Below are 18,271 nucleotides of genomic sequence, written 5' to 3'. Positions count from 1 at the left end.
ATGTGTGAGCCCTCAATATTTATGACTATAGCCATCCTACTTCTCCATTTTGGAAGTGATTTGACAATCTAATCACTTTAAGTGTTACAAGTGCTAAAAGATAATTGGTTTTTTGTCATCTTATTTTAACCTGAATCAGTATGTTTTATGGTGGTCAGAGAACAGTCCTCTTTAATTATGCCACCAAGGAAACTCTTCTTTTCCATTTGGGCATTTATATTTGTAGAGGGTTAGTTTAAGGGTGAGGGAGAAGAGTTCTTTCTAGGCTCATATTTAACAGTGTGGCCTTTACTCTTTAATCACATTAATTCTGTAGTATATGCAGCTGGTGGCCTTCGATGACTCTGGTGTCCACTGCTTTAAGTGACTCTCCCAGGTGTTCCATATTTAAATTCAGGAAGCAATGGATCTACCAAGAATTTACAAACTCTCAAGTCCTAGAAGCATTTTTTTAAATCTCATAATTAGTAGTCAGATGGTATAAGTAGTCTATTGGATTCTGATGAATGTCTTGATTTTATTTAGGATGACAATCCCATAGGTAAATTGGGGAAATATAACCCACTTTCTATAACTTAACATATGTGTGTGATGCCTGCCAATAAAAAACACATATACCAAAAAAAAAAAAAAATGGACAGATATAATCTGGTTTATGCAGGTGTCTAATATTTGAGAGAACATACTTGAAGAGATTTTAATTAAGAATATCTGTCATCTTAGGGAAACTAAGAAACAGAACTCTACGGGGGTTTGTCCTCAACCATCTGGTGTTTGAATTAACATTTTTGTTTTTGACTGGAATAAAATACAAAGCCTCTTCCTTAAGTTTGGAAGGGGTACAGGCCCTTGAAATTTAGGATTCTAGTGGAGAATGGTTTTGTTTGGCCAGAAATGTATTAGAAATGAGCAGGGGCAAATTTGACATTTTCCTTTCAGAGAGAAAGTTCAGAACATGCAAGTGTACGTGGCAGCTTCGGGCAATGATTTTGAGCATGGACTCTGGATCCAGACTGGCTCTGAATTGTAGTTCTGCCGACTTAGCTTTTACCATGTGCTAGGTCTGGTGCCCTGTGACTAAAAGAGTATTTCATTGGATCCTCAAAACCACCGTAGGTATGTTTTATTTTTCCATTTTTTCAGATAAACTGAGATTTCAAGAAGTTAAGTAATTTGACCAAGATTAGCAGCTGATACACATGGTAGATGGAAGACTGGAACCTCTCTATGATTTACAGCCAAAGGATTACAAATACTCTATTGTTGTAGACTTTGTAACTCAGAAGGGATCTGGGAAAACAATAACAACAGTAATTTCCAAATGCTGGAAGGGTGAGAATGAGCATTACAAAGAGCTATTGAAGAAATGATCACTCCTGAGCTGGGAGAGAACAAGTTTTGGTTTGAAGGGTGAGAATGAGCATTACAAAGAGCTGTTGAAGAAATGATCACTCCTGAGCTGGGAGAGAACAAGTTTTGGTTTGACTGGAGCAAGCCTATTCTTGGGAAGGTAAAGGGGAGGGTAAAGGCCCCTCAGTCCTTCTCATTTTAGCCGTGCATAAAATTCTATTACACGTCTTTTTACTTCCTTGAGACTGCCTTTGTAACATATGTGTACCTTTTCTTTCCTCAGGTAGATGTGCCAGTTTGTGGTTCTGGCTTTTACTTTCACAAGCAGTATGTGTTCAAACACAGTTGTTTCATCAGAGAATGTTAATACACACTCACATGACCAAAGCGACACCTGTTCTAACAGCGAGCATGTGAAGTTCACGTTCATAGTTTTAACTTTGTGTGGTTGTATGTATTGTGTATAGTGGTTGTTTCTATTGAGAGACACTTCAACTAAATTAGAGAAAATGGGTTTTAAAACCAATAACCGATAACGTGGCATATTTTTAAAAAAATCTTTGGTTAAAATACTTTATGAATTGCTTGGGCACCCGGGTGGCTCAGTTGGTTAAGCGACTGCCTTCGGCTCAGGTCATGATCCTGGAGTCCCCGGATCGAGTCCCGCATCGTGCTCCCTGCTCAGCAGGGAGTCTGCTTCTCCCTCTGACCCTAACCCTTCTCATGTGCTCTCTCTCATTCTCTCTCTCTCAAATAAATAAATAAAATCTTTAAAAAAAAAAAAACTTTATCAATTGCTTAAACCAAAAGTATATGCCTAACGTGTTACCTTTCAAGATTTGGCTGCCTGTTTATAGCATCTAGAATGATTCAGAGAACCAAGAAATCAATGAATCAGCCCTAAAATAGCCAGTATAGACATGACCATAAACTACAGCTTTTTGGTGCAGCACACCACCTGGTCGTCCTCCAGAACCTATTTATCTTTATTTCACACACAATTAAAATAAACTCCCTAATCTTTCCCAACCCAGATCAGATTACAACTACTAAATTAGAATACAAGGAGCCATACTGACAAGAAGAGGAAAGATTAGTTTGATATCTTGATAGCAAGAGAAAAACAGTAGGAAGCAGACACAAGAATACCATGAGCCTTAGCAGTTAAGGCCCTAAAATGTAGTGACTGGCGCTGTCAATAACCTTCTAAATTGCCATTGTCAATAAATATACATTTTCACCGTAATTTTTTTATCCTGTACCATTGCTGAATTCATTTATTAGCACTAATAGTATTTTTGATTGCTTTAAGATTATATATATATCATGTATATTTATTGACATTGAAAATATTTACTCTATATTATGATAGGCAAACAATGAATCCCTTTATAAGAATTCTGCAAGTACCCTATAACACATCCAAAAGAAGATAAGAAATAAAAGAAGGGGGGGGGAAGGCAGGCAGGCGGTCCTGAGACTTATACCCAGTTGTTTTCGACTCATGAACATTTATTATCTCCCTGTGAAAAGGGAGACCAGTGATCCAAACTATGGCTCTTCTGCAATATTCTTACGATTATGGTACATTTAACTGTTTATTAAATTAAAATAACTGTTTATACATTAAAAAAAATAAATTGCCATTGTCTTAGAAATCTTTAAATAATTCCAGATTTAAATTATATTCGGTATACTATGCTTGAAAAGTCAAGGAAGATTGTTCTCTATGTAAGAATGTTTTCCATTTAAAATTGATAGGACAAAGCAACAAACATATTTTGGTCCTTAAAGTCACATTTCTACAACTATCAGGAAAATTACTGTATATGTTAGCCAGGATCCTTGGAAGGAACTTCTCTTTAGTAAAAATCAAGTATATCTGTTAAAAATTAAACACAATTGAATATTATAGTCAAGCCTAGATTCATTTGGAAAAAATAGGAAATGCAAAATAATATAAAAATACATTTGATGCCATCCTGTTAGTATTTAGTTCAAAGTTGTCTCTCTATTTTCTTCACTTGAGTCCTCTCTGTTGTTATTAATACTTCATTTAATTTTCTATTCAACACTGCATCCATTCCTTCGCATGTCCTCTCCCTGAGACCCTTTAGGCTACTTACTACCCTTTAACAGACCTGGGATAGCTTTACCTGCTAATTCTGCTTCTACACTGGTGTGGCAGTAACCTGCTACGTGACCTAATGAAAAAACCACAACAGTAACATCTGGATAGTAGATAGTCCCACAGATGGGACACAGCTATGGGTACCATGATTAATCTAAAATAATATTTATAATGTTGCTGATAATGAAAGCCTTGATTGCATTATTATGTATTCTGGGTAGTTTAAATCTTATAAATAGAAAGCTCTTAAGTAAAGTCAGAATTTCTGGCATTTACTTATGTAATATTGCGTTCTCTGTGAATAGAATAGAGGGGCAGAGGGTTAAGGAAATTTTCTTAGAACTTTTGACAGAAATCCTAATAATTTCCATCTGAAAAATTCTGCAGATGTCTGGAAAAATACAAAAGAACACAAAAACCTAACTGTTAAGTTAGCTGTCAAATTCAGGTCAAGGAGTTTAAGCTTTTGTTTGGTAGATCTATATTCTGGAACTTCTTAGTAACTCTTTTTTTTTTTTTTTTTTTCCTGGACTAGTAGGATAATATGACAGTAAAAAAGACATGGAAGTAACACTAAGATATCTGACCGAAGAAGAATTGAGCAGCTCAGTTCACAGCAATGCTTTTGGCAAGCAGGGAGGGATTAGGCATGTATAAAATAGAAATAATGCCTGTCCAATTTCAGTGTTTTAGTGTAATCAAGTAAAACAATTGTCTGTGCCAAAGAGAAGACCTGGGAAAATATCTGAATTAGTATACATTTTTACCCAGCCTTATCAGACATTCTCAAAATCATGCTATGCCTTACATACTTTTCCTTTTTCTATTCAGGTTGGCCTTTCTTAGAGTGGCTAATGTTATGTTATGTTCTCCCTACCCCTTTGGATGTTTTAGCTACTTTTTTTTTTTTTTTTTTTTTGCTTAAGTAGCATTTCCAAGGAACCAACATGGATTTCTCTATATATCCCCTGGGAATTAATGCCAGAGATGAACAAGAAGGTTCTGGCATTTTCTAACTGGCCTATTGCTGTCCTCAGTGCTCTTCTCCTCCAAAGCTGCCTATAGCTCAGAAAAGAATTTTCTGCCAACCCCAAGACTCTGCAGGAATAATAGGAATCCTTGGGAGACTCATCACTAGCTGTGTTCAGGTGGGAAGCAGGCTCGGGTATTCGCTATACTTTGTGCGGAGACTCAAACATGGAGATGGCTGGTCTTGTAGGTCATTTGTTACTTGTTTGGAGATGGCTGGTCTTGTAGGTCATTTGTTACTTGTTGAGAATTGGGACAGAAGCAGAAAGAATGAATTGCTGCCTATCATTAGCTCACAATCACTGTCTTCTGGACATCTCCATCTGAGTGCCTCCACCCCAAACTTAGTATTTGCCCAGCTGAACTCTTTATCTCTACCCTTCTTACGAATTGGATATTGCATTTGTATTTTCTCACTAGGATAATGGTATCACCATCTTAACATGCATTGAAAATAGTAACCTTGAAATCCGTTTTTGTTAACTCTTCCCTCTCCCATATACCTTCTTTTACCCCCATTTAAAATTTTTATCAAGACCTGTTGATTGTCTCACCAACGTATGCCAAATTGGTTTTATCTCTTCTGTCCCCAGTGCCATCTGCTCTACGTCAGGCTTGCATGGTCTCTTGCCCATACTGTTTTGGGAACCTCTTATCTGTCTGTTCTCCTGCAGTGTTCCTTCCTGCTAATTTCTTCTTAACCTTCAAGTTTTAATTAACATGTCTTCTCTGCTAAGCATTTCCTGAACTTCCCACGTTAGTTCAGTATTGCCTTCCATGCTCACGTGCACATCTTTGTAGCACTTACTCATGCCGTGATCCACATCTTTGTTTATGCTTCTGTTTCTCCAACTAGACTTGGAAGCCCTCAAGAAATTTTAAAGGTATACTTTAAAATTCTGAGCACATAGTAAATGTCCAGCATCTTGCTTAAATCAAAATGATGACTAGAACAAGTGCTGATGGGTTGTGAAATCCAGAATTAGTGGTATAAATGGATAAAGTAGAAATCAGGAAGGCCTTATTATTGTATTTTAAACAGACCTTATGTACAGCATTTATGTGAATGAGAGAATAGGTTCCAGGTTTTCCTAAATATTTCTCTCTTAAGCATTTTAAAAACCACAAGCAAATATGATTTACACTGTGATTTTAGGATGTAGTAGTAAATGCGGCAACTCTGTGCCTGAATCAAAATACACAATATTCCAGCACTCTACCTGGTTCTATCAGTAGTTGGTTCAAAAGCTAGTAGAAATTGCCAAATTGAATGCTTTTCAAGGGTTCATTGGTGACTGAAGATAAGTTGAGCTCCAGGGGCCAAATGACCCAGAGCATACTTTTTAATCATAATGAAATGATTCATAATGAAATGATTCAGGTATAAACAGACAAAAATAAAACCTATACATGAAACAGGTTAAAATAGTTTATTCCATGATACACAGTTTATGAATGATTATAAAATGCAGTATCACATTTAAAATTGACTAGAGTTTTGTGAAAATGTGCACTTGTGTGCAAAATGTAATTATGTACATGAAGTTATTAATGTAATAATTATTATAGCATACTTCAGCTTAATGGTGGGGCTTTGCAGCTTTTAGTATCCTCATGTAAATTACAAGGCAACTTGAAAGCAAGAACATAGAATTTATCTATCTTTAGATCATTGCCTTTCAGTGGGGTGGAGTGATCGGAAGAGAGTGAGGCACTCCCAACCTCATCCCACCATGGCAGCGTATCAGAATCTCTGGGGGCCTTTTCAGACTGTTCATTCTTCTTGGACGCAGTAGGAATCGCCGTGTGTAAAGACAGCTTTTCCTTGACGAGAGTTTGTTATTCTGGAAGAATATTAAGGCAGAAAAAATGAGAGTACTATTGAAAAAGGAGTCAGTGGTTGATATCACTTTTGTTTCATATTTGCCTTTTATATTTTCACATACTCAAAATGAAGCATTTATAAAATAATAATTTTGGTGTTACAGATTCTGTCTTTTCTCTTAATCAAGTAAATATTGATGACTAAGGGGAGAAAAAGGGACATATCATTGACAATATATGCATAAATACCTGTAACACATATACATAGTAAATAAAATGCTTGACATAGGAAGGCTGAACCGACTCTGCTTCTAGCTAATGGTGGTAAACCTCACATATGTCCCTTTAACAAGGAAGCGAGAGATGCCAAAAGTGAGCATGATAGACCACCCATTCTACTTAGTAAGAATGGCTGGGAAATATGGATGCAAGACCACAGGAACTCTGTTTACATGTGTAACTGCTAAATAACACCAGGCACCGATATACTCACCATTCAAAAGAATATTAATTGTGTATTCAAACATTAAAGGGCAATCATAGGTCAGAATTTAAATTTCTTCAATACAACATGACTGTTCTTTGACACGAGTCAACTTTGCTGAGTTGCTGGCAACAAAAGCTATTATGGACACATATGTAGAAAGAACTGGGGATCTGTCTATATATCTAGCCAAATCAGGATTCTTGAGTAGTCTAAAAACAACAAGTCTGAAGGTTAAAGATGATAAATGTCTCAGAATATAATTTATATTGATCCTGCTTTTTTTTTAAGGTTATCCTTGAAATCTGTTGCCCTCCTCTTAATACATTAACCATGTTTTCCTAGATTGGAAACATCATAGGAACTAGGGAATTTGGCAAATGCCTAACTCAACACAGTATCTCAGTAAGCAAAATTGTATCAGGTTTAGTGTGGCTCACCTTTATAAAAAAATTGTATATTATTATGACTTGAAACAAATATGGTAAAAGCCTGTTATAATAAGGCAAAGAGGTGATGGTCTTATCCCCTGAAACAATTATGTTAAAGACTTTCCTGTCCAATGAAAGAAGACGTAACACATCACATACTCACTGAAAGAAGCTTTTAAAAATGCTGTGGTGACACAGCATTGCCATGATAGAGATAATTAATGAAATAACACATAGGTTCTTATAAAAATAGCCTTGCTTCTTTTATCCGTTCTTTTAATATTGAAACAAAAGAAGGAACAGTTGCTGGTTGAAGTCACGCTGTTGAGGTAATATTAAGTTTTACCTTGGAATGACTTTGAAGAGAAGTCAGTATTTTACATTCAGATCATTTTTATTAACCAGCTTGATAAAGAAGTAATTTAAGGTAATTAAGCACTTTAACTCTGACAGGTTGATGTTGTTTAGTGACAGGTGTGTCATTTGTATGGCAAGTAGCTAATTTGAGACTGTATTTTTTTTTTTCAGGAGTCCCTCTCCTGCCTCCTTTTCCAGTCTTTAGAGGTCAGCTGTCTTCCCATCCTTGGGTCTTTCTTATTTAGGGAGGATAAGACTGACTTTATTTGCATTCATAATATGTGATTGTGCCACCATTTGCCTGAATCACTTTCAGGACAGTTGTTTATTTCATCTCACTCATGGCAAAGGGATTGCCTTTTGGGATTGAACATTGTTTTCTGTATCTCTGTGCTTTGCTTCTGACACTGAAATCAAACTGCATGTTGTGAGATAGCAGAGTAATTGTGTTTCGTGATGTTGACTCTGAAATTGGAAGACCGTGTCCCCAAATGCACCTACATTTCTATTTCAGAGGCATATGTGAGTCTATAAATCATGAATTCACTTTTAGTAATTTTGGATCATATTTCCATTGTTTTGACTCTACCAACTTCCAGAAGTAGAAATTTTGGAAGTCTGATCCCTAGATGGAATTTTGTCTTATCTAGGGACGCATTAGTGGGAATTGTCCAGGTCTATCCCGAGAGTCTTCAACTCTCTTGTGATAATAGTATTTCTGAGAATTCTAATTAGTTTGTCTTGGTTATCGGAGAGGCTACGCATGCCCTTCTTAATTACAGTCATCTTGTTTTTGACAATTTCCAATACTTTTGTGTTTGTCTTAAGATAAAAAGACTGCAGAATTCTAGGCAGACCTCCCTTATATTGTATAAGAGTAAGATTTAAGATTGTTCTCTTCATTTTACTTCTATTACTCTAGTAGTGATGTCCAAAACCTTTTATACGTGTAACCCATTGTTCACTCGGGCAGAAATAAGTCTCATTAAGACAGAATTTTTTAGAGTGCTGGTTTACCGTATTTTCTCTCTATGCACAGGAATCTTGAGGGACTCTTTAACTTCAGCCTTTAGGATAAAACGATTTGTTCAGAATGACTGAACTCCCAGTTATGTAAGGTAAAATCTATATAATTTAATTTCATAAATACTTAAAAACATTTTGATAATCCAAAAAATGGAACTAATTCTACTTATAATATTAATACAAATACAACACCAGAGGTGGAAAGAAGACAATAAAAATAACCTGAAATAATTTTGTGATTATAGTTGTAGATTTTTTTCTATGTATATTTCTCTATATTTCAATAAATGGGTTTCTATCCTACATACTGCTTTGAATCTGGCTTATCTGCACCACTTTTTTCCCCACTATATGATTGTACCATAACTGCAATGCCCTTTTATTTTCCAGACATTTAGGTTATTTGTGTAATTATAGAGAATCCAGTGTTGAACATGCAAATACATACATCTCCACATTTGAGTAATGTTGCCCCTTAGGATAAGTCCAGAGAATTGGTCTGGTGTGGTAAAAAGGTATAGTTTGGTCACCTATTAACTGTAAAGAACATTGCCAGATTGTCATCTTGGAAAATTATTTCAGTTTGTACTCCCTCTGAGATTGCATATGAGTACCTGTTTTCTCTCTTTACCTGCCAGCATTGTGTGTTGTTAATCATTTCAATTTTTTGACATGGTGATAGGTAAAACCTAATAACTAGTTTAATTTGCAATCCTGTCTGTTACTGAGGTCTTGTACATCTTCTCATACATTTATTGGATATGTGTATTGGTTTTAATCATTTTTCTATAGAAGTATTACTCTTTATTTTCTTATTTCCTAACTCCATTAATGTAATACATTGTTTTTCTTCAACTGTTCTAAAATCACCTTTATCAAAAAGCATCTTGAATATATTTTTGACTCATTCTTCTTTCCTTTATTTTTTTTCCATTGCTTTCTACTGATCTATTTTTTTATGTGTTAGAAGCATACTATTTAATTCTAGCAAAATATTACACTTACTCAAATTTTTGTGAATTTTTCTATATATTCACATTTCATTTTCCAGGCAAATATTAGAATCATGACTCCCTATATTTACAGATCATGCACATACAGAGTAGGTTCTGATAGCACTGCCCAGCTCTTCCTCATTAAGGAATTAGTGTCAACTTATCTAGTAGGACTAAGGGAAGAGTTCTTCGTTAGAGTGAAAATTATGTCCTGCACCCTCGATTGTTATTGTCCCACACCATTTGGCCAAGATATTTGCTTTTTAAGGCTCCCATGACTAATCACAAGTAGTTTAAAGTTTTTGTTTACATATTGTTCAGTGTTCAGTTATTAAGTATTGAGTCAATGTTTTAAAAAAATTATAAGTGAAAGACTATTTCTCTTTATTCTAAAATACTTTACAAAGTAGTTGTTCTTCTCAGATATTTAACAGTGTTAGGGAGTGATGATCAGTAAATATGTTGCTATGGAGGCAGTTAACAACAAGTTCACTGAACAAACAAAAATTTGTTCTAAAGCAGTGAATAGCATTATCTTCCAAAAGTCCTAAGGCACCCTGTCAAGTGAATTTACAGATACTACCATGTCTGTCTAGAAGTACTATTGCCCAAAGATTGAATATTGTTGTAACCTAGATATTGCCTCCCCACACTTTTCTGAGGTAATTTAAGATAAAGAGTCATCCACGGTACCCTCCCACCCCCCACCCTCCAGCCCCGATTTAATACCTCTCACAGTGCCTGGCAGAGAATGAGAGCTCAGTACACAGTGTTTTGTTTGTTTGTTTTAAATAAAAAATATACAGATGCACATGACCCCACCTCTGCCCATTTCAGTCGTTAGTGTTTGTTTCATGGATGGGCTTAAGAGGTTCTGGCCCAGATATTAGACTAAGAAATTCAGAACATGAGACTGTAGATGACATTAGCACTAGAGCTGGGAGGCCAACAATAGTCAGGCCCAGAGTTTAGCTCCGGCTACAGGAACGTTACGCAAGCCAAAGTTGGCCAAGTGGACATGGGAGGCAAAAACTAACTCTGTGGAGAAGCCAAGGGGTCAAGAGAAGCAAAGAAAAAATATATATCCAGAGGGACAGAGAAACAAAATGAGAGAGGAGAAAGGGCTAAGAGGAGAGGGGAAGGGATGGGAGGGAGAATTGATTACCTGTAAGGAAAGGGAAGGATGTTCTGGCAAGGCCTGGGGAGGAATCCCAGAGGCAGGAGCCATGTGGAAGCAAGAATAGAGTGGGCAGAGATGAGGAGGAGCTGCTGGCTAAAGTCATGCCGCTTACTCAGTGTAAAGTCTTCTCTGCTTCCACTCAAGGTAAGAGGAAGAGCGTGAGGAAAGGACAGAGGGGAAGCGGAACTGCTGCAGAGACAGTGTCGGGCATTGGAGCGGTTGGGGGTCACTGTGGGCTCCAGCCGTGCCTGTCGGAGCTGCTCTCATACTGACCACATGGCCAGGAGTCCACTCCTCAGGAAACGGGTCCCCCCATGGCTCCAATGTAAAGGCATCAGTGTGTGTGAGTATGCTGATGGGACTAAACGTGGAGTCTGATCTTGCTTCAGCTGCCCACCCTGTTCCATCACTGCAGAGAACCTAGACTCCATTTAAGTGGCACTTTCAAAGGGCCACAACTTACAGAATGTCTGGCTCAGTTTAGAAATAAACTGGGTCATTTATGCTATTAAGAACTGATAAAAGCAACAGAACCTGTGACAGTGATTCCATATAGGTATCGCATGGACTGAATGGAGCTGCTACTTAATCTATTTTATCTGATCATCTAAATTGAAATGTTTAAAACATCCTTATTTTCCTAGACTCAGAACTCAATCTAAGTCTATACTATAGACTACATTGTCAAAGCAAAACAAGTTATTGACTATTCCTACAGTTGCTTAGGTGATTTTGAAAAATGTGGAGATTTGATATAATGTTGCCAAGAATTATCTTTAAGTCCTGGTAAAATACTATGACTAAATGACATGGTGAAATATCCATCCACAGGTACAGCAGGTATGATGCAGTCTCTTTCATCCAATATGTATTCATGAACCCTTTTGGTTAGACATCCTTTCTTGATTATATTAAAATTCATTCCGTTTTATGAAGTGCCCATTTCCATTTTATGTTATTACTGCAACGTATTTAGAGTAAACAGTACCATCAAATATAAACCTCATTACAGTTATATGGAGAAAGCCTACTTTTTAATATGTGCTTTGTATCCATTTTTACCCTGTGCCCTTTCTTGAATGCTGGTTAACTGTAAAGAAAAAAAAAAAAAAAAAAAAAAAAGAAAGAAAGAAAAAGAAAAGAAAGAAACATATTCCAGCCTCTTTTGTTGTTGTTGTTTCTGTAGTGTACAGCCATTATCAAGATAAGTCTTACCATATTTTTAATTAAACTAAAGATTGTTCCTATCATTATTTTATTCAACCAAATAGTATTTAAGAATGTGTTATTTTTCTTAGTGTAATTGTATTTACTGATCTCAATTGTTTAGAAATGTTATAGTGGAAAACCATCAAATTCCAAAGCATTGTTAAAATGTTGCTAAGATATAAAAGTAAAATGTTTGTGCGGCTAACACTTTTGAGTACTGGTCGCCATTCTCATAAAGGGAGTGCTGTGTCTCTTCAGTTCCTTACTCTCTTTGCTCTCATTAGATCTTTACTTTCAACTTCTGTACCTAACATCTCGTTAGCTTGTAGCATAAAGAGCCTCCTGATGGCATGAGACCAAGGAAATAGAAATCTTGGTAACATTTTCATAGGGGATGTGTTTTGTGAAGTTTGTTTGTGTTTGTTTTAGTTTTTGTTTTTTTTTAAAAGGAGCATAGAATCTCAGAGTTTGAAAGAATTTCAGAGGTCAGAATTGACCTAATTTATGCCTTTGATAAATGAATGAATTTCTTCTATTCTGTGCAGGATTCCAGTTAAACACTGTAGTGTTGACCAAATTTCAGAGAATGTATTAAAAATTGAAGGAATCTCAATTTCTAAAGCTAACATGTTTTTTATTATGGCTTGGAAAGGGACCAAATATAAATGTTGTAACACATTTAGCTTGAGTCACCATATGATTTTTATCAAAGAAATGGCATTAAACAGATGTGATATAGAACTCATTATGAAAGAAAATCCACTCAAGGGGTTAAAAAAAATTACCACTACTTATTTAAGGCTCTCCCTTACCAAAATTTAGAGGAAGAAAAAAAAAGTAAGTGGACTTGATATTTGTGCAATAAAAGGCAGCTGTTGCTACCTCATTTGTTGACCCAGTGGAGAGCATTACCTTCTTGGGATTTCATGGGGGAAAAAAAAGTGCCTAGCAAATGCTAGCAAAGATGCTGAGAAAAGATATTCCACTAATAGAAGTTGTAGTCAGTGATTTCATTCACTCTCAAATTCCTTATTATCTCATTCCACTTTTTTCCCCTTCATTTCTTTATTAGAAACTAAGCAGTTTCTCTCTTGAGCCATTCTGTTTATACTTTTGTAGCTTTGACTCCTTTAATAGGTACAATTCTTCCATTCTGAGAAATATTTCTAAGGTACAGCTCTACCACCGAAGAGAAGAGCTCCTTTAAACAGTCTGAAACCTGTCTTATGTAAATATTCTGTGAATTTTAGCATGGATGAACATACGATTCATTTTGATTACTTGATTTTTAATTTTTAAATTAATGAGATAGATTTTTCAAACAACCACTTTTCAGCTATACTTTTTAAGAAAAAAATCCAGCTATGATTTTCATATCTCATATAACTTATGCATATATTGGAAAGCGCCCATAATGATTTTATATACATTTGGAATAGACCCTTCAGACTAAGGTTCTGCCCGTAATGGCTTTAGATATGGCTCTACATAGACTATCGAGAGAAAGTAGAATTCAATACTAGTTTAATCCAATGATAATAACGTGGGGATTGTCAGAATTTTTTAGACAACATTCAGAACGTAGCATACATTTTTGTTTCAAGAATGCAACTCTGCATCACACTATTCTTTGCCTCTTATTATCAGTGAAGCATTAACCATACATCTGGGATCAAGTTGGATTCTTTTTTTTTTTTTTTTTAAGATTTTATTTATTTATTTGACAGAGAGAGACACAGCGAGAGAGGGAACACAAGCAGGGGGAGTGGGAGAGGGAGAAGCAGGCTTCCCGTGGAGCAGGGAGCCCGATGCAGGGCTCGATCCCAGGACCCTGGGATCATGACCCGAGCCGAAGGCAGACGCTAAACGACTGAGCCACCCAGGCGCCCCTCAAATTGGATTCTACCAAAGGAGATGGCCACCATGTTCTGGAACCCCCTCAAGTAAACACATTTTCCACTGATTCAGACAAGGGGTCATATGGCATCATATTAGAGTGCTGAACTAGAAGAAAATTAGTTCTAGTTATAACTTCACCGCTTACTGTGTGATATTAAATAAATATCTTAGTTTCTGTGATCGTTCGCTTTTTGTCACAGATGTCATTGGTCTGTGATACGACTTGTCCAGCCCAACTCATAGAACTGTTTTGAGAAATATGATTCTTATTAATACCTTCCACAGTGCAAATGTTTGTATTCCCAATTTACTACGACCCACATTTTTAACATTTATTATCTGTGGCAATTACAGTATATTTCAGGACATACTTTATTTGAATAGCGGACAGATAACCTTTTGGAAATCTTCTAGTTTTCTCAGAGAGGTGCACATACATAAAATATTGCCTACAAACGCAAGACTGTAAACATGGTAGTAACAGCAGTCCATGTGCTCCCTTCTACTTCCTTCCTGGAGCTCAGTTTTATATTTTATTTATTTATTTATATTTTATTTATTTATTTATTATTTATTTATTTATTTATTTATTTATTTATTTATGAGTACTCAGTCAGTTTTAAATGAAAAGCACCTTGAGAAGTTTCCAAGACAGTGCTTTATTTAGAAAATCACAAGAATCTTGAGTTCAAAAGAAGAAATGTAAATATTCATTTAAAATATTTGGTTGTTTACTATTTGAAAATAACTACACTTGATGCTTTGGAGAAATAACAGTAATATTATTGAGTTTTATTGGTAAATTGATGGGGACACAACAGTGACTGGTATACCTCCCACCATCTGGTAGTTTATTTCTTCCTTGACTAAGTAAGCAGCAGAGCTGAGTGAAATAAATGCTAAAAGTATAAATAAACTACAGATGGAAAATAAATTAGGATGCAGTTAATTTAGGCTCAGGGAATTGGCAAAGGCTTTGTGAAAGGGGCCTGCAGGTAGGCTAGGGCCTGAAAGGTAAGTTGGATTTTCCTAGAGAAAGGGAAGGATGGGGATTTTAAACAAAAGGAACTGCACAAGTAGTACAATATGAAAGATGGTGAAAGAACATGGCCATCAGAGTGGGATGCATGGAATATGCGGTGATGTATGAAACTAAGAAGAAAAGTTAGATTGGTGAATTCCATTATAAAAAATTCACATTTGATTCCATAAATTATTTTCGAATATTCTGAAGTATAGAACAGAATATGTGAAATTGGAAGCCAGAAGCTTTCTCCTGAATCTCAGCCCCGAAGACCAGCAGACTATATGGGTTTCCACCTACTGTGTCATAGATGGCTGAAACTCAACAGACCCAAAGCCAAGTTCATTCTTTCCGACCTCCCATCTGCCTATGTCTGTCATCGACGATACCAACTTATCAAGTCACACAATCTAGAAATCTGGATGTTTTCCAGAAGTACACTCTCCTCATGTACTTTGCCATCCAGTTGACTGTCATATGTTGTTTTTGTCACCTCCATCCTAAATATCTCTGAAATCTGGCTTGTGTTCTACATCTGTGAGCGTTTTATCCTCTTGCCGCACGCTTGTCAGATCTTTTCCACCTTTCTCTGCCCTTTGGTTTTCGGAGGGCGCTGCAGTAGGCCGCATCACCTGGGTCCTTCCTGCCTGCTTTCCTCTTGGGGGGTAAGGGGTGCCCAGTGGGAGGCACCAACAGGAGAGTGAAGACCGAACAGAGAAAAGTTCATTTACTTTTTGTTTTTTCCCTGGCACACTCCCTGCTTAAGTTCCAGGCTTTCATCTCCCTTCTCGGTACCCTTAACTGTGCCCACATTTCTGTAAATAGTCTTTTCATAAATTTGTCAACATTAAAACCCTGCAGGAAATTTGTTTTCCTGCCAGAACTCTGAAAGATAGAATCCCCTTTTCCAATTAGGGTTCTGGACTTTTGCAGCAGAATTCTAACTGGTCTTTCTCTGTCCAGACTGCATTCTTCACACTGCTTTGGAGAACTATGTTTTTTGAACATGTGATGTTATGACAGTTTGTATAATAGAATATTCTGTAATGACCAATGTGTGGCATTACATAAATAATATAATCTCAGTTTTGTAAAAAAAAAAAAAAAAAAGTGCATACTCCAGTATGAAAGGGAGATGGCATTGTCCCTGGCATAACTGTGAAGATATTGCTGTGTTTCTTTACTTGGTCTGGGTTTGTTTGTTTAATATTTACTCTGGGGATGGAGAGAATTAGACAAACTGTGTATTTATATAATAGACAAATATTTTATAACTTTTTTTGATATTATAACAATGTTGCTAACTGCTGGTTTGTTTACTTTCTGACCCAGATGCTAGAATTGAAAGAAATGCCCCTAAATTTTACTTAGAAAGTTTGAGTTCAATGTAAAAAAGGGCAGATCTAACATTAAGTCTAAAAAAATAGTGAGGTGATCTTTTAACTGGATATATGAGGTAGGGTTGGGAATCTTTTCTAGATGCTCATGAATTATAATTTAACTTAAAACTAAATATGTTTGGCTGGAGTAACTGGGCGTCGTTGTAGAGGTGGTGTCTTCCTGTGGCAAAGGTACCTATTTCCCTGCGCCGAGATCCTGAGACTATGAATCATGGTGAAAGATTCGTTTTCATTGCAAGAGTGGTATGATCCGAATGCTTCACTTTTTCGACGTTATGAACTTTTATTTTACCCAGGGGATGGATCTGTTGAAATGCATGATGTAAAAAATCACCGCACCTTTTTAAAGTGAACCAAATATGAGGATCTTCACTTGGAAGATTTATTTATAGGCAACAAAGTAAATGTCTTTTCTCGACAACTGGTGCTAGTTGACTATGGGGATCAATATACAGCTCGCCAACTGGGCAGTAGAAAAGAAAAAACATGGGGCGCCTGGGTGGCCCAGTTGGTTAAGCGACTGCCTTCGGCTCAGGTCATGATCCTGGAGTCCCGGGATCGAGTCCCGCATCAGGCTCCCTGCTCGGCAGGAAGTCTGCTTCTCCCTCTGACCCTCCTCCCTCTCATGCTCTCTCTCTATCTCATTCTCTCTCTCAAATAAATAAATAAAATCTTTAAAAAAAAAAAAAAAGAAAAGAAAAAACATTGGCTCTGATTAAACCAGATGCAATATCAAAAGCTGGAGAAATAATTGAAATGATAAACAAAGCCGGATTTACTATAACCAAACTCAAAATGATGATGCTTTCAAGGAAAGAAGCAATGGATTTTCATATAGACCATCAGTCAAGGCCCTTTTTAAATGAGCTGATCCAGTTTATTACAAGTGGTCCTACTATTGCCATGGAGATTTTAAGAGATGATGCCTTATGTGAGTGGAAAAGATTGCTTGGACCCGCAAACTCCGGGATGGCTCGTACGGATGCTGCTGGAAGCCTGAGAGCCCTCTTCGGAACCGATGGCATAAGAAACGCAGCTCATGGCCCCAATTCTTTTGCTTCTGCTGCCAGAGAAATGGAGTTATTTTTTCCTTCAAGTGGAGTTTGTGGACCAGCAAACACTGCTAAATTTACGAATTGTACCTGTTGCATTATTAAGCCCCATGCCATCAGTGAAGGACCGCTGGGAAAGATCCTCATGGCTATCCGGGATGCAGGTTTTGAAATCTCAGCTATGCAGATGTTCAACATGGATCGAGTTAATGTTGAAGAGTTTTATGGAGTTTATAAAGGAGTAGTGTCTGAGTATAATGAGATGGTGACAGAAATGTATTCTGGCCCTTGCGTAGCAATGGAGATTCAACAAAGTAATCCTACAAAGACATTTCGAGAATTCTGTGGACCTGCTGATCCTGAAATTGCCCGGCATTTACGCCCTGGAACCCTCAGAGCAGCCTTTGGTAAAACTAAGATCCAGAATGCTGTTCATTGTACTGATCTACCAGAGGATGGCCTATTAGAGGTTCAGTATTTCTTCAAGATCTTGGATAACTAGCAGCAGAGAAAGCAAAGAAGTCACAGGCTGGAGCATTTAGACAAGAGTGAATCACGCACATGAGGAATGTGTTCATTCTTTTATTGTCCATTGTTTTAACCTGACTGAATACAAGATCAACAAGAGCACCGTACTCCTGGCAATTATTATACATGTTAGAACATGGATTTTGCACTGTAGACAACATTTAACACCAGTCTATGGGGTACTGCCTTGCTTTTTATAAAGTCCAAAATAAAGATTTATTTTCAAAAAAAAAAAAAAACTAAATATGTTTGATCCCAGGGTTCTGGGATCAAGCCCCGCATTGGGCTCCCTGCTCGGCGGGAAGCCTGCTTCTCCCTCTCCCACTCCCCCTGCTTGTGTTCCCTCTCTCAC

The 18,271-nt window shown here is 36.9% G+C and overlaps 2 protein-coding genes across 2 annotated transcripts in view; both read left to right on the top strand.

The window, feature by feature from the left end:
• The window catches only part of FAM83B (family with sequence similarity 83 member B), a 62,960-nt gene that overhangs the window by 20,604 nt on the left and 24,085 nt on the right, over positions 1 to 18,271 (top strand). The gene's annotated exons all lie outside the window — the stretch shown is intronic.
• On the top strand, positions 16,467 to 18,146 carry LOC116635843 (nucleoside diphosphate kinase 7-like). The gene is given in 3 exon segments (XM_032410145.1): positions 16,467 to 16,576; positions 16,578 to 16,825; positions 17,044 to 18,146. Coding segments are annotated over 3 exon segments (1,131 nt in total). The 5' UTR covers positions 16,467 to 16,543; the 3' UTR covers positions 17,894 to 18,146.

This window comes from Phoca vitulina, unplaced genomic scaffold (genome assembly GCF_004348235.1).
Source record: "Phoca vitulina isolate PV1807 unplaced genomic scaffold, GSC_HSeal_1.0 scaffold11, whole genome shotgun sequence".
Classification (NCBI taxonomy): domain Eukaryota; kingdom Metazoa; phylum Chordata; class Mammalia; order Carnivora; family Phocidae; genus Phoca; species Phoca vitulina.
Note: the sequence above shows the minus strand (reverse complement) of the source record. Positions and strands in the feature narration are given on the sequence as shown.